Source organism: Eleutherodactylus coqui, chromosome 3 (genome assembly GCF_035609145.1).
Source record: "Eleutherodactylus coqui strain aEleCoq1 chromosome 3, aEleCoq1.hap1, whole genome shotgun sequence".
Lineage (NCBI taxonomy): Eukaryota > Metazoa > Chordata > Amphibia > Anura > Eleutherodactylidae > Eleutherodactylus > Eleutherodactylus coqui.
In genome coordinates, this window is record NC_089839.1 from 117,148,484 (window position 1) to 117,171,398 (window position 22,915).

Sequence of the window (22,915 nt, forward strand, 5' to 3'; positions counted from 1 at the left end):
CGGAGAATTGCGGCAAATCACAGCATGCCGCAATTTAGATCCTGCGATGCCACGGCTGAACTTTCCATAGCAACACCGCAGGTAAGGCAATGAACAATCGCCCGTGGACAGGCAGCCTTAGTTAGGAAAATAGCCCCAGTGATCAGGCGTACAGGGTCAGGTGACCACATAACATGGAAGTCAGTGGGGTAGCTGGAACAGGGTTTATGACTGACTGAAAGCAATAAGGGGCATTATGACTAAATGAGGCAAAAAGAGCAGTTTTACTGATTGGGGCAAAAGGGAATATTATTAAGTGTGGAAATAAGGAAGGTGTTATTGGGGCACTACAAACAGAACTTACTATTTGTGTTAAGTGATTAAATATTCAGGTTGGGATTCTGACTGCATTGAAATTAGTGTGTGTGTGTCTCAGTTGCTAGCACTCTTGCCTTTCAGTGCTGGGACCCTAGATTCAAATCCCAACAAGGATAAATTCCATTCAGATGTTGCCCTTGAACAGATTTGAACCTACGTTGCCAGTACTGCTATTAACTGAGCCACCACACTTGTCCTTTCTGCTCTGAATGAGAAGAACAAGAATAAAACACAAGGAGAGCAGATTTGAACCCACAACACCAGCACTGCAAAGCAGAAATAAGCCAACACACCTGTGCTTTTAACTCAAGAGGAGAAGAACAGGAGGAACAAACACAAAAGAGAACATAAACCCCTACTTTTTCCAGAAGATGCTCTTGCTCAGATTTGGACCTTCAACTGCAGAACTGCAAAGCAGCAGTGCTAACAACTGAGCCACCACACTTAGCTCTTTTGCTTTGGATGAGAAGAACAACAACGAGAATAAACACAATGAGAATTTAGCCCCTCTCCAGATGTCAACTTTGGTCATATTTGAGCTTACAACTCACCACATCTGTGCTTTTTGTTCCAGAGGAGCATAGGGATGGAAACCAGGATGGAATCTGGATAGAACCACATAGGTGAATATGTGAGACGGAAAGCGAAAGAGAAAAGCGTTGTGCAGTGTTTTGCATACAAGATAAAAACCAGGACGGAACCAGCACTGGATAGAAAAAAACAAAGCTTGCTTGCGTGTGTTCACCTGAAGAATAACACTATTTTTGGCAATTATATGACTTTTATGTGGCATTTATCACCAGTTTTCCCTTTTGCAGGCTGTATAACTAGTATGAAGTTCCGTTTTCTCTGAGCTGCTGGGAGGAGATTGCTGCTATGCTGCTTCTAAATATTGTACATAGAGAAAAAACAAACTCTGATCTCTGTAGCACACATATAAATAACAGCATCATGTAGAGCAATGTACAGCAATGCTGAGAAGCGTAGATTTGCTTTTAAGCACTGTTGGGCAGTAACTCATCATTAGTAAATCTGTGTAATAGACATGTTGGTTCACAAACGAACCAGCTCATAGCGCCAGGTCTTTCAAGTGAATGATGGGAGTCAGCTCCAGTCTGAAAGACGGTAATGGCTTTATTACCATGTGTATAAGGAGATTGAACCACAACTCCCACACTGTGCAGTAACTCTAGAGTCCACAGTGGAGTAATCACTGCAAGGATTAAATCTACCATTAGGGCAGCCTAACAGTATATAGAACCCATTCACTTCAATGGGTTCCTTCACATTTAGTGTTTTTGCTTGCGCATTTCCAGTGCAGGGAAAAACACGTGACTTTATTTTTCTGTGCAATTGTTCACGGAAGGCCGCGCTCTCGATATCACAGGCTTAATTGAAAACACCTGGGCCTAGTTATTCAGCTGACCTGCCTCCCAAGTCAGCTAGCACGCCTCCTAAGTTAGCTGACCTGCTTACAAGTAGGCTGCCTCACCTACTAAGTTGGCGGTCCGGCCTACCCAACATGGTTCTGCTGAGACCACTCTGATGTGAGCAATCTTGGCAGCGCAATAAAGTACAATAAAATGTGCTAACCTGGGCGCAATAGCCTGCAAACATGGTGTCATGCATAGCACATATATGCCCACTACAGTGATCGTATATGCGTTTACTCTCATGTGAGGCTGCCCTAAGTCTATAATGGGGATAGCAGGAGTTGACTGTAAGCTATTCTGCCCTGCTTCTATCTTTGAGCTCAGACTGGAGCTCAAAGACAAGAGGAATGCATGAACAGTAGTAGTACAACATTTGGGAGCTGAAAGACTGGGCTTTTTTTGATGACCTGAGCTAAATAAGCTAGTTGAGTAAAAACAGCCAGAATTCCCATCACTACAGTTTGAGTCATCTCCTTTATAGACGGCTATGGTCATCATGAGTCATCGCTTTCCTTTACTTCCTGTTCTTGTTCTCCTGATTTCAGCACAAAAAGGTCATTTTAGATAAATAAAGTGATTGCACTTTTGCTAGTTATCATACTGGCTATCATATAAGCAGTGACCATTTAACTATTTCAACAATTCTGACTAATATCTGACAGTTTCCTGAAGTCTTTAAACTGGTTTCACACCACATTCAGGTAACCACTTTCCAGCAAAGGAGAAGGACACATCACCTAACACTTCTTGTTTTCCTTGTCCTTTGTGCGGGGGTCCTTTCCCACTTAAATACAAGTCATGAATATGGTGTGGAATCAGCAATACTGGCACACCGTATGGACTCACCATGCATTGTACTGGAAAGAAAACATAGAATTCTGTAAATAGATTTAGATAATTGGAGAGAAAAGTTAACGTAATTAAAAATATCTTGACAAGTCATAAAAATATTCATAAAATTAATCAAGGTTACGCCGGGCTCACAGGAGTGGATTCCAGTTGCAGAACCCGCTATATCAGCATCTGTGCGGAAGATCTGCGGCAAAACGCAGGCATTGAAAAGCATGTACCTTCGCTTTTTCATTCACACTCGCAGATACGAATTGCGTATTTCACAAGCAGAAGAAAAATCGCAGCACGCTCTATTTTGCCGCGGATCCGGCGGGGACAGCCTCTATTGAATTCAATGGAAGCCGTCTGACTCACAACCCATATGCAATTAACACTGCATATGGGCTGCAAGTACCCACATCATCGCTTAGTGACGGGACGGAAAATGCAAACATTGAAAAAAAACCTCTACTGCACATGACCGACAGCGAGCTGCCGCGGTCATATGTAATACAGAAAATTAAGGTACACAGTGTCGCTGGCCGGAATCTGCTGCGGGTCTCCCGCATGCGGAATCCGGTCAGCCCGTGTATGCCCGGCCTTAACTGTATATTAAGCCCGGGCTCAGATAGTCGTAAGCGTAAAATGCTGTGTGGGTCATGCCGCCCATACGCAATGTAATATTATAATGGGGTCCGGCCACTTTCTGCCCAGCTGCCTGGCTTCCGGACGGAAGAAAAAGCTCTGCACGCAGGTTGAAGTGCAGATGTGAAACCGGCCTAAGCCCTTCCTTCATATTAGATCTTTTCAGTCCAAATCTGCCTTTGGTTCAAAAAAACGTCTTGAAAAACGTCCCTAAGAACCTGTATGTGAAACCACCCATGCAGTACCTGTTAAGTTTTGCATATAGTCGGCTGTATCCGGCCTGGGAGAGGTTTTATACATTATCAGGAGCAGTTGCTCCAGATTAGTTAGATGATGTTTCCATGTCACAATCTTTACAGGGTTAACAAGTGACCAGGCTGCTGAAGAGCACTCACCTGCTATATACCATCATTATTGTGTTAGGAATCATTGCCTTGCTGACAGGTTTCTGGCTAAGGGCTCTTTCACACGAGCGCATATATGGCGATGGTGTTTTTACATATTTGACGCCTGCTCTGTATAAGCGCCTGAATGGGCGTTTTTCCATGATTGCGGCCAGCGTTGTCTCGTCCATTCACACGCCATGAACGTCGTTTTTAGTGAAAAAATACGCCGCACCCCGGAAATCCCTTGCTCTATTAAAATCTTTGGGATGGCTTCCAATGCCTGTATAGAGGCACCTGTAAGCTTTCCGCAGCGTTGGACGCTGCATAAGTGCCTCCCCCTCCCTTCTCTTTCCCTGTTCCCATAGTAGTCTATGGGACCTACCAGCGTATATTGGCCAAAACATAGCTCCAGATTCATCTTTTGGCTGAGCCGGCCGCAAATATGTTCTAATTCTCACGCTTCCGGCGTATTTACGCGCCGTATATTCGCCCATGTGAATGGATGCATTGAAAATCAATGTCTCCAATGGATGCGTATATATGCCCGGGCGTAAAAACACGCAGTATATGTGCTCATGTGAAAGAACCCTGAGGGTGTATTTACATGGGTGATTTTAACACAGACGTTCTGTACGTTGTGAGTTGCACTAGAAAAGAACCTATTATTTTCAATGGCGTAATATACACAAGTAATTTTTCTCTCGCAGTGATACTGCAAGATAGAAAAATCACAGCATGTCCTATTTTTGGCCAATTTCGCTAACAAATAGCTCATTATTTCTTATGGGAGCCAAAAAAGAAATTGCATTGCAGTTGCATATAAATGAAATTTTCATGCGAGTGCTACATGTTTTTTTATTTTAACTACTGGAACAACATGCAATTTTTTTCACGCACTTGAAAAAATACATGGATAGCGAATTAGCGATGCAATGTGTTTTTTCTGAAATCACAGAAAAACTGCGGGTTTACGAATGCGATATCAGTCTGATTTTCAGAAATCGATATCGTACTTGCCTTTGTATATACAGTCGTGGGCTGGATTCCCACAAACGTATATCGGCTCGGTTTTCACGCTGAGCCGATATACATCGCCCTCATCTGCAGGGGGGGGGGGAGATGGAAGAGCCAGGAGCAGGAACTGAGCTCCCGCCCTCTCTCTGCCTCCTCTCCGCCCCACTGCACTATTTGCAATGAAAGGAGGCAGAACGGGGGCGGGGTTAATTCTTGGAATTTAGCCCGCCCCGTACCGCCTCCTTTCATTGCAAATAGTGCAGAGGGGCGGAGAGGGGGCGGGAGCTCAGTTCCTGCTCCTGGCTCTTCCATCCTCCCCCCCTGCAGATGAGGACGACGTATATCGGCTCGGCGTGAAAACCGAGCCGATATACTTCGTGGGAATGCAGCCTTACTGAAACAGGTTTTCTTTATTTTGAGTACTTGAGTATTTAATGGAGTTATCTCACACTAAGAAAAAACAACTTGCTGTTCTCACATGCGTCAGTAGTTACATACAGTGTTAACTGAGGCCAGTGGCTGCAGTGGTCACATCATCTTTCCTGGGATGTTAACAAAAGCCAGCAGGTTACTGCAGGAGCATTGGTAGGGAACCGTAGGAGCATCTGTGGTGGTGAGGCAGAGGATTTAATAGGTGAGTACTGTTTTTTTTTTTTACCCTTAAACAACCCATTTAGGGTAAGCACCCACTTGCGTTTTTCCTGCGATATCGCTGCGTTTTTTTAACTCGATTGTCAATGGGACTTTCTAATGTTCAAAACGCATCGCACAAAAACTGCAAAGTACCAACTTGCGATGCGTTTTTAACATTAGAAAGTCCAATGACAATCGTGTTAAAAAAATGCAGCTATATCGCATGAAAAAAAAAAAAGCGCAAGAAAAACGCAAGTGGGTGTTTACCATTAGGGCTCAGTCAGACGGGCGTTTTTTCGTGTGATTTGCGCATGCGCATGCGTCCAGTGATTTTATAAAACCATTGCTTTGCAATGGTATCGGACACATGAGCGCTTTTTATGCGCTCGTCTGATAAATTATAGAACAGAAATCGCAGATCGCACCTATCTGCGATCTGCGATTCCTGTTCTCTTCTCTATATGCGCTCAATGGGGCCGGCGGCAGCAGCGCCGACCCCATTGAGAACATATAGTAGGCAAATCATTCTCCTCTGCCACAGCTGTAACAGCTGTGGCAGAGAAGAATGATGTTTGCCCATTGAATTCAATGGAGTCGGCAATACAGCCGGCTCCATTGAAAGCAATGGGCTGCCGGCGATCGCACGATGAATTTTCGGGAAGGTCTTAAAAATATAAGCCCTTCCCGGAAATTCATCCAGAAATGTGTAAAAACAAAAAAAATATATATACTCACCTGGTCCCGGCAGATGGAGTTCAGCGCGGCCGACCGGCAGTTCTCCTGAACTGCTCTGAGTAGTATTCAGCAGCCGGGGATTTAAAATCCCCGCCTGCTGAATGAGCTGCCTGGGATTGGTCACAGCCTCACCAATCAGAGGCAGCTCTCACTTACCCATTCATGAATTCATGAATGGGTGAGTGAGTGCTGCCAGTTGAATGACAGCTGAGAGCTGACCCTGATTGGTCCCTGCGCTGAGCCAATCAGAGGCAGCACTCACTCACCCATTCATGAATTCATGAATGGGTAAGTGAGAGCTGCCTCTGATTGGTGAGGCTGTGACCAATCAGAGGCAGCTCATTCAGCAGGCAGGGATTTTAAATCTCCGGCTGCTGAATACTACTCAGAGCAGTTCAGGAGAACTGCCGGCCGGCCGCGCTGAACTCCGTCTGCCGGGACCAGGTGAGTATATATATTTTTTTTGTTTTTACACATTTCTGGATAAATTTCCGGGAAGGGCTTATATTTTTAAGCCCTTCTCGAAAATTCATCGTGAGATCGCCCGCAGCCCATTGCTTTCAATGGAGCCGGCTGTATTGCCGGCTCCATTGAATTCAATGCGCTGGACAGCTCCGGCCCGTTTCTATTGAAACGCATCTAGGAGCAGTTTTTTCGGGCGATTTTTCGGCCCCGGTCACCCAATTTGCGGATGCGAATCCGTCATGCGATCCGCAAATCGCGGGAAAAAATGCCCGTGTGACTAAGGCCTTAGTGGGATGCTCCAGGAAATAAACCAACCTGACTGAGAAAACTACAGAGTGTAATGTATGGATACCACAACCAGGGACAGATTATAATAAAGTTGTTCTGGGTGATCTACCTTGGCCCAAAGCTCATGGAAGGCTCATAGCCACCCAAAGGTACTTGTTGCTGAAGCCTTTTGTCATTCACTGCTAACCTTGTTACTTCCAGCACCTCCCTGCTCATCCCAGTAGTTGCAGAAGAGCGCCATGGAGAAGATTTCGTGGAAAGCATTCAGTCTGTTGGAATCCAAGGAGGAGGAGAGGAAGAAGGAAATGCCCCTCACAAACTGCAGTGAGTGACAATGCCTTCTTAAGTACGGTGTCACACGGCTGTGTTTGCACAGGTATTTGTGCTTGCAAAATATGTGCACGCTAAACACAGAGAATAGAACCCATTGAATTTGTGCGCGCATAAAAAAATAGGACCGGCTCTACTTTCCTGCGTTTTACACAACTAAAGTGCCATAGAAGTCTATAGCAGGTGTGAAAATATGAAAGGAGAAGGGTGTGACACTGCGCTAAGTGCAGGAAAAATTAGACAGCTGGACATTATTAGCCTTAAATAGCCATTAAATTCCACGGAAAAGGTGTGCCACGAGTGAACTGGCCTTGCGTGCACAAAAATGACTGTAATATGCTCAGACACACATGCAACACGCTGCTTATAGTCCTTTTCAAACCTCATTCATGGTCAAATATGCTGCGCTGTGGCAAGCATATTTGCGCATATGCTGGTGTGACAAAACCCTTAGATGGATTCTTTGCCGGACAATAACGAGTAATAGTGACATTTGTTATGTTCCAGAGACACTTTCCCAACCTATATACAACTTAGATACACAGGAATAGAAAGTTGAGCTCTTTACTAGCAGAGTAAGGGCTTAAACAGATGAATGTGATTTTGTCAGGTTTTGCGGCTGTGAAAATCGTGTTACGACACCTTTGTTCCATGATGGAACACTGGAGAATGCAGCATATTCATGGCTGGACCGGGTACACTGAAGATGACTTTTCTGCCTATGGATGGTGGTGGTGGTGTGGGTTGTTCCCAGAATTAATAATGCTACCTTTTTTTGGCATAAGACAAAGGAAGGCAAAACTCCATTGAAGTAGAAGTGAATTTTACTCAAAATTCCTTCCCAACTCCAAATCTGGAAATCACAATATCCCCCTGAAAGAACAACTCTCCTGAAGTAAGCTAGTGACTATAAGGGCATAATTTCCATCCTTGCACTGTATTGTCCCCTGATATACTTATACATAGTTATTAGAGTGCTCGCTTGTTACAGTCCTGGGTATAAATAGATGATGAGAGAAATCTCTGTACCAACGCCTGATATATTTATACATAGTTATTAGAGCGCCCCTCAGATTTCTTTTCTAAAGCTAATAACGCCAGTTTTGATCATCCTTCTGGGTATTGTAGTCCGCCCATTCCATTTATTACTTTAGTTGCCCTTTGTATCCGCTCAAGTTTTGATATGTCCTTCTTGAGTACTGGTGCTCAAAACTGTCCCCATTATTCCATGTGTGGTGTAACCAGTGGCTTGTAAAGAGGAAGAACAATGTTCTTATCATGTGCCCCTAGACGTCTTTTGATGCCACATGATCCCATTTGCCTTGACAGCAGCTGCCTGACATTAGTTGCTCCAGTTAAAGGGGTTGTCTCGCGAAAGCAAGTGGGGTTAAGCACTTCTGTAAGGCCATATTAATGCACTTTGTAATATACATCGTGCATTAAATATGAGCCATACAGAAGTTATTCACTTACCCACTCCGTTGCTGGCGTCCCCGTCTGCATGGCTCCGTCTAATTTCAGCGTCTAATCACCCCCCTTTTGCCATATCTATTATTAAAAAATCTAAATTATAAAATAAAAATATGTATTTGGTATCGCCGTGTCCGTAAAAGTCCAAACTATCAAAGTAGCGCATTATTTTTGCCGCACAGTGAACGTCGTCCGAGAAAAAAAAAAACACCAGAAATGTGCTTTTTTAGTTACCCTGTCTCCCAGAAAAAACACAATAAAAAGCGATCAAAAAGTCATATGTACTCCACATTCATACTATCGTAAACTACAGGACATCCTGCAAAAAATGAGCCCTTGCTTAACTACGTCGACGGAAAAATAAAAAAGTTATTGTGTGCACAAAATGACCGCAGAAAATAATTGAAAAAAATTAAATGCCTTTGAAAAAAAAAGAGTAGTACAGTAAGAAAAAAACCTATACAAGTTTGGTATCGTAGTAATCGTACTGACCCATAGAATAAAGTTATCATGTCACTTTTGTTGCCGTTTGTGCGCCGTAGAAACAATACGCAGTAAACAATTTTTTAAAAGTTTTTTAGTACATTATATAGTACTTTAAATAGCACCATTGAAAAATACAGCTTGTCCCGCAAAAAACAAGCCCTCAGGGCGAGCACCCACTGGCGTTTGCGTTTCCCGCGGGAAAAAAACGCAGCGTTTTCGCCGCGTGCCCCGCGTTTTTTCCGCGCGTTTTCCGCGGCGTTTTTCGCGGCGTTTTCGCGGCGTTTTCGCGGCTTTGCCATTAATTTCCATGGAGAAAAATAAGGACACATATGCAACTGACAGTTCCTATGTTAAAAACGCAAACGCAATGCAAAAAAAACGCCAGTGGACAGGAACACATGTTATCTCTATGCCTGTGCAGGAAAAACGCAAAACGCAAAACGCAGGTAAAAAAACGCCAGTGGGTGCTCGCCCTCATACAGCGACATCGATGGATAAATAAAGGAGTTACGATTTTTTTTGAAGGGGGTAGGAAAAAACGAAAATGGAAAAAGAAAAAGGGGCCGCGTCATTAAGGGGTTAAGGTGCAAACAAGCTTGGTCACTAAGTAAAAAAATTCTACAGCAGCAGAGGTTTGTAATAAAATGAATAATTTTGTATTTAGCCATCTCAGACAAACCCAATGCTTTTAAGTTTAGAAATTGAAGCATTTACTTACAAAAGCTCCTTAAGGCCACATTTATATTTGATATTTACAAGCACATTTTTGAGCCCATATTATAGACAACCGTGGATCTACTGACCAAAACTGACCAAAGCATTAAGGCAGTTTCAGACAAATGTGTTTTTCTCCCCTTATGTGTCTGTGTTAATCACAGTCACATAGTGGGACAAAACGAAAGCACTGATTTCAATGGATTTCAATGGCTTTGTTTTCTCTATCGGGATTCTGGCTCATAAATTGTACAGGTGAGAAAGGATAGAACTTGCCCTGTCTTTCTCGCATGTACTATAAACTATGTGCAGGAAAAATGGGGCAGGACCTATCTTCCGGCTATTTTTTTGCAAATTCTTGCGCTATGTCAGAGTTTGAATGGCCAGCAAGGTTGCAAAAAAACCTTCTTCAGGCACATCTACACTCTGTACCGGCAAGTGTAGTTGGACATACGGTCGTCTGAAACCACCTTTGGGGCGGTTTTAGACAACTGTGTTTTTCTCCCCTTATGTGGCCATGATAATCACGCGGGACAAAAAAGGAAACCACTGATTTCAATGCATTTCAATGGTTTCGTTTTAACTATTGGGATTCTCGTCCGTACAATTAATGTATTAACTATGTGCAGGAAAGATAGGGCAGCACCTACCTTCCTACTATTTTTTTTTCAAACATCTGTGCTATGACGTGGAAATTGAACACCCTGTGAAAAACCTCGTTCTGGCGAGTGTAGTTGCACCTACGGTTGTCTGAGACTGCCCTTGCAGAAATCTCTGGTGCTGTGAGTTTTAGTCACTTAACCCATGATTAGACCAGGACACTGATCTGCAATACTGGCACAAAAATACATCCATAAAATGCTTGTCAGAAAGTGGCCTAAAGTAGCTGCAGAATATTGAAAAGCTGAGTGATGCATGGCTGACCAACAAATCAATTTGTCCAATAACCACCCCCAAAAAACTAAATTACTATAAGTGCTGTTATTATGAAGTTAAAACATCCACAAGCAATAACTGCTCTCATCTGGTCATAAAATTGCCTGGTGACTTCTAATATTCATATAATTTAAAACAGGGTATATATAAGATATAATTAACATTTTCATTATTATGCCATAGTATGGTGCTGGGGGGGGGGGGGGGGGGGGTGACGACAAAAATATGGAAACACTGTACAAAATGCATAGGCTTGTCATTAGCACTGAGCTTTTTTCTTTGATCCCTGCTTGGCTAAGAGCTTTCCTGCCAAATTTATATTTACTTCACCTCTTGCCCTGCTCTGGGTGGTTTTGGGAACCAGGTGGTAACAGCTGAGTGGCTCAAAGCCCTGACTAATACAATATTGTTGTTTGGGCAGATGTTCACTTCTGCCAGGCAGCATATATATCATATTACCTCCACTTAAAATCCATCTCTACATGTCTTATTGAAATATGATTTATAATACCATGTAATTTAAGGCATGTATTTGTATGGTGTTTCCATATTTTTGTCCACCTCCTGTATGTGTGATCTCTAGTCTATTCCCTCCTTATAGTTTGACCCTTTTCATATTCTTTACTATATTAGAAATATTTTTGCTTTTGTGGTTTATTCATTTATTTACTTCTTTGGAAATAATTCACTTTGCACTGACTAGATTCATTACAGCTTTCTTCAGTGCCTCTAAGAACCAGAAATCTGCCTACCCTCTGTCAGCCTTGGGGTAAATTACCTTAGTTAAAAGGCATGCAATTAGGTTATCCAAGACTGTTTTGAGGGAGAAATTTATTTTCAGGACTCACAAAGGCATTTATCACTAATTTTGGAGCAGGTTCAAGTTGACCCCTGACCTATTCCATTTAGGAGCTTATTCTAAATACCTTTTTGCAAGTAATTTATTTTTTACATGTCAGCTTGTTCTAGTATATTCATAATTAAGTAGATTATCAATGTTAACACAAGATTTGTAAAAACAGCATAAATAGTTATCCTGTAGCTGAAAGTCTATAGCCAGTAAAAACAAAGAAAACTCCAACTCTATTGCAGCTATAACAGTGTATGCTATTAAAACAACCCTGCCTAGTCTCTTTCACATTTCTATATAAAGAAAAGTTCACTTATTCAGAATATAGAGATATAAAATCTAAGGCAGAATTTCCTAAGGCAAGTCCAACCTGTTGGCCTATAACTTTACACCAACCTCTTTCCCACTCTCACAGCACATACATATGATTCGCACCAAAATCGGCAGCATGTTCTGTCCTACAGATTTTGGTGCAGGTCCACACCAAGATCCATGCCAAAACTGCATCATTTGCTGCGGGGTTTGCTGTGGATTGTCAGCAGATTTCACTCTTTCAGTTTAAAAGGGGTTTTCCAGGGAGAATACTATTGATGACCTATCCATGGGATAGGTCATCAATAGTTGATCGGTTGGGGTCTGTCGCTCAGGATCCCGACTGATCAGCTGATTGTGCGCCCGCTCCAGATGTGTTCTTGCGCAGTGTCATACCCTGGATGCGTGTTTTGCGCAGTGTCATACCCTTCCCCTTGTGTATTTGGGCACCACTCATAGACTTCTATGGAACTATTGCTGTGCAAATTGCAGAAAGATAGACCAGGTTCTTCTTTTTTCCATGCATGTGAAATGCGTGCTCAAAATGCGCTTGTGAAAATTAACCCACTGAAATCAATTGGTTCTATTCTCTGTGTTTAGCACACATAGATTTTACATGCATACACGGTTGTTTGAAGAAGCCCTAAAGGAGATACAATCTGCTGCATTTCTTCCCTTCACTCCTCCTCCCTCCTTTTGATTATTACTAAAGTACTGCTTAGTATTACTAATGACTGAGTTTTTGGGTGTAAGGAACATTTAAAGAAAGTAAATATTGACAGAAAGCTTGCAGGCACAAAAAGGAACGTAGGGTGCTGTTAGGTACTACAGGTACTACAAATTCACGAAAATAAAATTATTCTGAGTGTTACACTCTACATATTGTGCTGTATTCAATAATAAATTAATACTTAGAATAATCTGTAATGCTTGCGAACTTTTTTTTCGGAATGGACTTTTACACAAAATACACAAAAACGCATTAATATGGTTTTTGTGAAATAATAAATATGTTCTCATTAGAAGAATAGTAAAAATTACTAAAAATTAGGTGCCCTGCACACTAGCATATTTTGGACCGTAAGCTCATCCATGGACAGCAGAAAGTTCAATTATATGCTTATGAGGACATGCACATTGACATTGACTCTAAAGAGCTGGCATTGGGGATCTCCCTTCCTTCTAATTTGCTGTGCACTGCTGTTGTCATGTGAAGTCCATCTCTAGTAACAAAGATATCAAGGCAGATAACAGGAAATGAAGGAAGTTGATGACTCGTGCTGCCCATAGAGGTGTATGGCTAAGGGTGCAAAGGGAGGAGGAGGAGGCACAGAGACTCTTAAGGTCCATTTACTGTTGTCCCTGTGTGTCCGTGCTCCCGTGCTGTCACACAGGAGCTAGCAGAACTGGCTCGCTCACAGAGCAGCCAGCAGGAGGGTGGGGCAGTGCAGGAGATTTCTCTCCTTTCGCTCCCCCACCCCTGTTCATTGAGATAACACAGCGGCCGTTCAATACTGAACGGCCGCTGTTTAAACAGTATGATGGATGATCAGCTGATCACTCATTGTTAAGTTTAAACAGTGGCCGTCCAGTAATGAACAGCCGCTGTGTTATCTCAATGGGGAGGGGCGGGGGAGCGAGAGGAGAGAAATCTCCTACACTGCCCCGTCCCCCCCTGCTGGCCTCTCCGTGAGCAAGCCAGCACCAGGAGCTCCCGTGTGACATCATGGGAGCGTGGACACACAGGGATGAGTGTCAGGCATCGCTTACCCGACAGTCGTCCTGTGTAAATGGACCTTTAGAGATGCTACAGCAGTTGAGAATTAACAATGGATTATGCAGAGTAAAAAGTGGGTGAAAATGCAGAATGGAGTCTGAAAAGTCATCTCAAAGTGCAGATAGACTTTAAGCTGAAGGCATCTTATTCTTGGCATCTCTAAAAATATCATTTTTAATACTTGTAGGCATCTCTAAAAATATTTTCAACTTTAACCCAATATCCAACTATGTGCCGTGCCCAACAGTACCACAAGCAGTGTGCATGATAGAGCAATCAACAACTTTACTTCATATATGCAGAGAAGAGTAAAGGTGAAAGTAGACAGAATGGAAAGTCACATAGCTGAGTCTGTATTTTTACTTTTTGAAATGAAATCACCTTATCAGAAAAAGCCATCTAAAGCTATATGACTCATGTGTCTAAAATATTTATTCAGAGGAAAATCTAAAATTCTTTGATCTGTCTAGTTGGAGCTTTCAGTTCCTTTCATCCTTAACAATGGCAATGTCGTCACTTTGGCTTGAAATTGTGTTTTGCTATTGCCTCGAATTTGGCAATCGTAAAACAAACAGAAAACGGAGATACATTTTTGTCAAGCTGTTAACATTTTTATGATTTATGAAACAAAATGGGGCTTGCCTGAAATAACATAAAGACGGCATTTGTCTAATATTAAATCTCAGCTGTATCATTTTATCTAGAAATCTACATTGAAATGCTTGGCTATAACATTACACGACAGAGCACTGGAGTTCTGAAGACACTAAGCAGTACATTTGTAGAGGGAGTTGATAATAAAATAATTATTTTGTCATAAAACCTGTCTTGTAGGCTTTTATTACTTTTACAAGAATTTAGAACACTGCAAAATATCCTGCAATTCAAAATGATACAAATGAAAAGCAATGTGACAAAAGTCATGGGATAGAAACTGATACCATGTAGAACCCCATCTATCTCAGTGACATGCAGCCACTTGATGTGGCATTGATTCCACAAGTGGTTGGAAGTTGTCTGGAGGGATGTTGAGCCATCTCGATAACCACCCACAGCTCTGTGATATTTGTAGGATCTTGGATGCAAATGAACCTCTCCGCCACATCCCATAAATGCTCAATTGGGATCCTGATAGGTGAACGTGCAGGCTAAACAATTTGTGGAAACTCTCCAGAATGCATCTCAAACCAATTCTGGACAACTTGGGCCCATTATCACAGGGCATTATCCTGCTGGAATATCTCATCATTTTGGGGTGCATGAAGTTCATGAATGGCTGCAGATGGTCACCAAGCAGTGAAATGTAGTGGGCACTAGTCAATTACATATTTAGGCGAACCAGTGGACTTAACTCATGCCACAACAACACACTCTATATGAAACCAGCCTGCACAGTGCCTTCTTGACAACCAGAGTTCATGGCTTCATGGGGTCTGCATCACACATAAACTCTACCATCAGCCCAAAACAATTGGTACTGTAACTCATCTGACCACAAAACATGTCGCCAGTCCTCTAGAGTTCAGTTAGCAACCTCACGAGCCAAGGTGAGGCGCTGTGTTTGGTTCTGCAGTATTAACAGAGGTGCTCTGGTGGATCTTCTGCTCCCATAACCCATGGAAGCTAAAGAACGCTGCATTGACCTGAGGGTTATGCATATGTGGACCGCTGCATTGAAAGTGGATATGATTTCTGCCAGCGTCGCTTGTTTGTTTGCATGGACAATTCTAACGGGATTTTGCCAGTCACAATCATTAAGCACCAGTTGGTGGCCACTTAGCTGGAACTGTTGGTAGTAATGCCGTCTATGACGTATTTATGGTACACATGTGACACAGTGGATTAAGGAATGTTAAATGCCTGCAAAACCTTGGAAATGGAATATCCCATCTGTCTGGCACCCACTATCATGCCTGACTTGAATGCTGATAATTTGTGTTGCCTTGCCATGGGCATACTGGCCACTGTTCAACATCACTCACAAGTTAACACCTGACAAGGAGAAGGTGAACACCGTAAATGACATGATACGTTTTTTCTGCAGGTCGGTAAGACTACAATACCAAAAATATTACTTTTTTAAAAGGATTTTCCACTATTGCGCAAAACGCTATTACATTTTGGGGTACATGCAGTTATTTTGATTTCATTACGCTTTTTTGGAGGCAAAATGAACAAAATAAGCACATTGCCTCCATTTTTAGGAGATATATTTACATTTTTTGCTACGCAGGATATATAGTGTGTTCAATGTATTGTACAGGTTGCTACAGATACGATGATACGAAATATGTGGGTTTTTTTTGTTTTTTTATACAAATAGGTGAAAATGCACTTCTGTACTGCAAAGCCTTATCACTTACAATAGTAATCATAGGCAATTGCAAGCCATGGCAAACCATGTGTGTGCAATAATCATTACCTTCACGCCGGTCATTAGTGGTGGATACTGCACATGGAGACAGCCGTGGAGACCATGCCCCATGCTATTGGTAATGGAAAACTACTGGACCAGGAGGTTGAGCCTGAAGGTAATGATTATTGCACACACATGGGAATCTGTAAGGGTGATTGGTGGTGGTATATGGATTGTTTTGTTATATAGTGCTGTTTTGTGAATGATATCCCTATGCTTGAGAAAGACCCCATGAGGGTCGAAACGTAGCATGTTCTTGGAGGAATAAATTATTTATTTTTGCATTACGCCCTGGATGCTGCCACGAACCTTTTTGTGAGATACTGTGATATACTTTGGGGGGTCTTCTGAGGCTCTGACCCCCACATTGCTGGCGTGCACCCGTTGGACTTATTAGTCCCCTTTTCGGTTTGGTTTGAAGAACCCTGAGGTGTGCTGCGAGTTAAACCCGTGTGGAAACCTGTCACTTTTGCCAAGAATTAAAGACTGCATTGCCAAGTTCTAGATACTGTATTGCTGAGTTGGAGAGTGGTGAAAGACTGTCTAAAGACCTATAGGCTGTATCCTTTCAGGCAGTAAGCCCAGCTGTAAGAGACCATTTCAGAGCGTGGGCGCTGTGTTCTTCAACTTTAAATGTTTGGGACTGTTCTGTGATATGCTATGCAATGTTCAAAAAGTGAAACACCTTGCAAAGGAGAGATGTAGACGTGTATTTAGTACAGTTTTGACTTTTGCTATAACCCAATTACCTCCACCTGCTTAGAGGCACACCATTATAACATCTCCTGCACCTCCTTACCCTACATTTTGACAACTCAGGTTGTGACAAATGTTTTAAGTGTGCGACTCCAGTGAACGTTGGTTTAAACATTAAAAAACAGTCTTAATAAATCTCCCTCAAAGTTTTATTGAAATACCAAGCCCGCCTACTTCTGCTCTTTTTTCACCTTACTTCTTTCTTTTTAAGTTCCTAACGCTAACATTGCAGCAAGTAGTTTGGGATGTTTTTTACCCCTCCCCACCACAGGACGTAAGGTTATGTCATAACAGAGTGACACTTAAGGCAACATGACGTAAGCTTACGCCATGTGGCTCTCTTGGGATCTGAAGAGGTGCCATGCCAACCAACAGCGGAAGCTGGCTTTTACTGTTAGCTGACCTCCAACAGCGGGGGTTCTTCAGTACAGCAACTCCGCTGTAAACCCCTTACATGCCACGATCTATGTAGATCGCGGCGTGTAAAGGGTTCACAGAGGAAGTACTCTTCTTCTGTGACATCATCGAAGCCCCGCAATATAATCGCGATGTAATCGCGGAGGGCCAACAGGTTGGCATGGCTATAACCAACGATAAGGTATTGCAGAACATAAGTCCTGCAATGCCTTACCCTAGTGATCATAGCTGTTATTGGTAAGGTCCCCTTCAGGGACATAAACAGTGTAAAAAAGAAAAAAAAATTTAAAAAATAAGTAAAAAAAAAACCTTTTTTGCTCATTTTCCCCTTTTTGTATGAAAAAAATTTAAGAAAACCCCACATATTTGGTATCATCATTTCCACAACGACCTATATTATAATTTGAGGACACAAATTATCCTGCACAGCAAAAAACATAAAGAAAACGGAGTGAAAATGTTTATTTTATTCATTTTACCTCTAAAAAAGTGCAATAAAAGCGATCAAAAAAGCTATATGAATGGTACGAATAAAAACTACAGCTCATGGCGCAAAAAACAAGCCCTCACAGAGCTCTGTCCATGGAAAAATAAAAAGGCTATGCGACTTTGAATGCAATCATGCAAAAATAATTATAATTTCCAAAAACAGGGTGCAAAAGTGGAAAAAATTATGTTTTTGGTATTGTTGTAATTGTATCAACCCGCAGAAAAAAATGTATTGTGTCATTTAGGCTGTTTGAGTGATGCTGTAAAAAAAATGGCCGAAGTGGTGTTTTCTCTCCCTGCTCTCAAAAAAAAGATTAAAGGTTTTACAAAACATTATATGCACCCCAAAATGGTACCAATAAAAACTATAATTCGCCACGCAAAAAACAAGCCGTTATACAACTGTGTCGACAGAAAAATAAAAAAGGTATGGCTCTGGAAATGTGGAAATGAAAATTCCCAAAAATCAGTGCGTCCGTAAGCCGAAAATAGGCCATGTCCTTAAGGGGTAAAGGGATTTCCCAGTTTAAAACTATTGATGACTTATTGTATTTGCTATTGATGATATATCCTAATGATAGGTTATGAGCAGTTTTAGTTTGGAAGATGGACAGGATCCTACTATAATTAACCACTTAGGGTATACGCACATTTTTTTCTATGTGATTTACAAACTGAAAAATTGGTCCAAAAATTGAATGGAAATTTAAATGGGTGTATGCACACGAGCTTCCTTTTACTCGGACTGATAATCTGAGTAAAACAAAATTGCAGCATGTCCAATTCTTGTCTGATTTTCAGAAGACAATAGCATATGTCAACATGTAGGGTTCAGCACATTGGACAGCACACAGACAGCATGTCCGAGAGCTGTTCGATGTGAATTGCGCCCGAGAATCACGAGTGCAACTTTTACATTGCCTCTGTGCATGTACCCTTATTGTGAAATATAGAATTCGCCTTACCTTTATGTGAAGAGCTCGTACAAATGTATCTGGATCCATGATCCATGTAATAACGCATGATCTTTACATGAAAAGCCGCATCCGGGGTATCATAAAGGAATACTCAGGTCCTAAAAGGACTTCATCTTTTATTGTGTCCACATAAGCTGACAACGTTTCGACTGCAACGGGCAGTCTTTGACTTGATAAACGTTGTCAGCTTGTGTGGACACAATAAAAGATGAAATCCTTTTAGGACCTGAGTATTCCTTTATGATACCCCGGATGCGGCTTTTCATGTAAAGATCGTGCGTTATTACATGGATCATGGATCCAAATACATTTGTACGAGCCAGCGTTGTTTGCCTGAAATAAAAAGCCTCCCCTCGAACCCGGGGTCTGTGTAGGTGCTACTGTCACTATTTTATTTCTACATGAATTTGCCTTACCTGAATTTCTGTGGGTTCTATTTTGCCTACTTTTCACTTGTTCAGTCCATAAAGTCGGATAGCGAGATGCAAAATCTAAAAAAGAAGGAAAACAAAATGAAGAATTTATATATTTAATATCATGTATATTTTTTAAAGTTATATGTAGAATATAAAACAAAAGTTGAACTACAATGAATTCAAATTGGATTTGCTGTGGATTTTACCTGTTGATTAGCACAGAAAAATGAGCATGCTGCAGATTTTGGAGAATGCTCATTCTGAAGCATTATGATGTGGATTTTCATCCTGGATTTCAGTAATTTCAATGTAATAGAGCAGAATTTTGAAATTGATCTACAGCACAATCTGCAGCAACGTCGGTAGCAAAATCATCATGTAGCATGTAAAATATACTGCAGCTTTACCATCAATTTGCTGGGAGACATAGCAGAAAATTTTCCACTGCATCTAGACACATAGCCTAAAAGGAACAGTCTATGAGTGTGTTCCAGTACCAAATATAGCCTTGGACAAAAATACTGCAGTTTCTGTTTTCCTTTTTTATACCCAATTTTAAAGGTTATGGACTAGAGATGAGCGAACGTACTCGTTTCGAGTACTTACGCACCCGAGTACCGCCATTTTCGAGTACTTCAGTACTCGGGTGAAAAGATTCGGGGGGCGCCGGGGGGCGGGGAGAGGCGTGGCGGTGCGGGGGGTAGCAGCGGGGAACAGGGGGGAGCCCTCTCTCTCTCCCTCTCCCCTTCACTCCCCACTGCTACCCCCCGTGCCGCCACGGCGCCCCCCGAATTTTTTCGCCTGAGTACGGAAGTACTCGGAAATCGCGGTATTCGGGCGAAAAAGGGGCGTGGCCGAGCACGTTCGCTCATCTCTACTATGGACACCTTCAATCAGGTTTTAAATCACATTTCTTTTTACTGAAACGTTTTCCCAAATATAGCAAAAATAACATATTACACAATATACATATGTTTATATTGAACTATGATGTTAATGTAATAGCTTGATGTTCTATACAAGTAATTTGCTCAACATAGTTCACCACAACTTTATAGTCAACATATTAAGATATCCTGTATCAACTTATAACTAAAATAAACATACTAATTAATTCAGCCTACTGTGTATGCTAGAAAAAGTAGCAGTAGAGACAATATAGAAAAAAAAGAAAAACATACATGCCTATAGTGTTCCAACATATTCATGATCCAGATTCTTTATTCCAATTGAATATATAGTCACTACTTGGTGATTTTTTAATACATTAATGTATTATGTCTACTTGATAACCATAAATCCAATTTATTAAAAAGGATGATTTATTATCACAGGAAGATGCAATCATAGATTCGTACCAGCAATTATGATTTATGCTCGCTATGATTTTTTTTATAGTGGGGACTTTATCAGTTTTCCAGTATTTAGCTATCTTGGTTTTGGTTACTAGAGTAAAATGTAGAATCACGGTTTGGCAATTTCTTGGATAACTTTCTATGCTAAATACTAATAGAGCTAGAGGGGCCTTTATTATTATTAGGAAGCTGCAAATGTTTCAAAGCAGTTTTCCTATTATTTTCCATAATCTTAATACTGGGGGACAGTCCCACCATATATGAATCATAGTGCCCACTGATGGGCATCTCCAACATTTATTAGAGGTATTGTAAAAGGAAGCTAGCTGAGGAGTATAATACCAATGATATAGAATTTTTCTATTTAGTTCTAAGTGGGAAGTACATTTGGATATGGAGCTTATTATCAAAAAGTACATAGACCACTGTGAAGGTAGAAATTGCTCATCTAAGTCCTTTTCCCATTTTGATCTGTATGATGATCTATCATCTGGATAACAATTCAGAAGCATTTTATAACAGTGAGATATACCTCCTTTCCGCAACACAGTAGATGTAAGCCAAATTTGGAGTTAAGAAATAGTTTGCAAAGTGCAATTTCGGAGAAGAGCCAAAGCATGTCTTATTTGCAGATATTTGCAAAAATCTTGTTTGTTTAGGAGAAACTTTTTAGATAGAGTCATAAAATCCATCATATTATCTTCTGATCATAAGTCAGAGATTTTTAATATACTATTGACTTTCCACATATCCAAATTTAGAAATGGTATGTGTACCTCCAAAATTGCCCCATCGCAATGTAGATAATTACATATGAATAGGTTACTTTTATTAATTTTATTGCCCCTTTATGGTGGAGTGATTTGTTTCAGTTGTTGTCCTAAAGACCACTGTAGCATACAAAAGATCTGACAGGGCAAATTTACCCCCCAAAAATAATTACAATTGGAACAAAATCTTAGAAGTGTCACCCTGCCATATGTATTTTGCTTGATCTAGTAGAGTGGCATAATTGTATTGCAATATAGAAGGACAACTCAACCTCCATCTTTTACTAGTCTGAATAGTATTGTAGCTTTAACCTTTTTCAAATTATTGTTTGAATTTGTTGTGAATAAGATATTGGGAGATATATTGGGGAGATTTTTACATAGAGAATTTTTGGGATAAACAACATCTTGATTGTCGTGATTCCACCCAACCATGAAAAATCCCTGAACATTTAGTTTGGCAAGATCTTGTCTAATATTTTTTAGTAGAGGTAAATAATTCCTAATGCGGGGGGCGTGTCCAGCAGCCATGCTGTAAAGTCGCACGCAGCTTGAGCTCCGCAGAAAACCCCATCATCCTGCACCCATCCTGCCTGCCTGACCCCCCTAAACCGCTCCAGTACTCACCCAAGTCCAGCTGAGCACCCGTGGCGAGGCGGAGGGAGCTCTGACGGGCGTCCGACAGAAGAATCCCCAGCCCCGGATCAGGGCCCGCTCCCCAGGCTCCGATACAGCGACTTCCGGTCGGGTGCGGCGGCGAGAGCCCGGCGCGCAACAAGAAGACCCAGTGAGAGCGCAGGATCCCCTGAGGATAGCGACGGCTGGGGGTGCGGACTGGGAGGTGACACCAGCTAGCGGGAGCTCCGGAGAAGCGGTGACACCCCGGACCCGACTGTCCGAAGTCCCCGCGCGGCACAGGAGGGGGGAGGGGCCGCCGGAATGGAGCGGACTCCCGCGCAGTGCCCCAAGTATAACACTCCTTCCCCGGCTCCTTCTAGAGCTTCTCCGCCGGGCCGGTTGGAGGCGGGGGGGCGCTGGGGAGAGCGGGGATACCCCGACCTGACCCTTTCGGGAGCTACACAGACGGGGCTCGGTGCACCACCCCCCTGTCTCGGCAAGCACACCGGGGCCAGAGCCATACAAGGCACACACTGTCTGCCCCACAGCCATAACACCTTGCAAAGCATCCCAACAAGAGGGGCTGGCAGTTAGCACCCACAATTGAGCGACCCTGCTGCTCAGAGTGCGCAACCACCACCCGCAGATCCAAGTACAGCGGGGGCACCCCCGGCCACCCACCTCTCCTTAATAAAAAGCTCCAGAGACCGACGGGCGGCGTACCGTCAAACCGCGGTACCAGACTGCTGGCCTTCAGGCCCTCTCCATACCCCCATCTCAGTTAAAGCGCCGCGATTGCACCAGCCGCACCCTGACAGCTGAACCCGTGACCACCGCGGCCCTTCTCCTGGTCGAAACAAACAATAAACGTCAACCACGCCGCGACTGATAAACCGCCTAAGCCACGTAATATAGAAATCTCTGCAATCTAAAATCCACCTTCCATCTGAAACGGGACGTACTTATACATCTCAAGCCTCCTCGTAAAGGGAGATCCTCCGCTGATCCCCCATCGTATAAAGACCTCAAACATACCTCC

The 22,915-nt window shown here is 42.4% G+C and overlaps 1 protein-coding gene across 1 annotated transcript in view; it reads right to left on the bottom strand.

Annotated features, from left to right (window-relative positions):
- SMOC2 (SPARC related modular calcium binding 2) overlaps positions 1–22,915 on the bottom strand; it is a 441,990-nt gene that overhangs the window by 173,902 nt on the left and 245,173 nt on the right. The window contains exon 7 of the mRNA XM_066595994.1: positions 19,134–19,208. Within this exon, the coding sequence (XP_066452091.1) occupies positions 19,134–19,208 (75 nt within the window). The remainder of the gene's footprint in view (positions 1–19,133; positions 19,209–22,915) is intronic.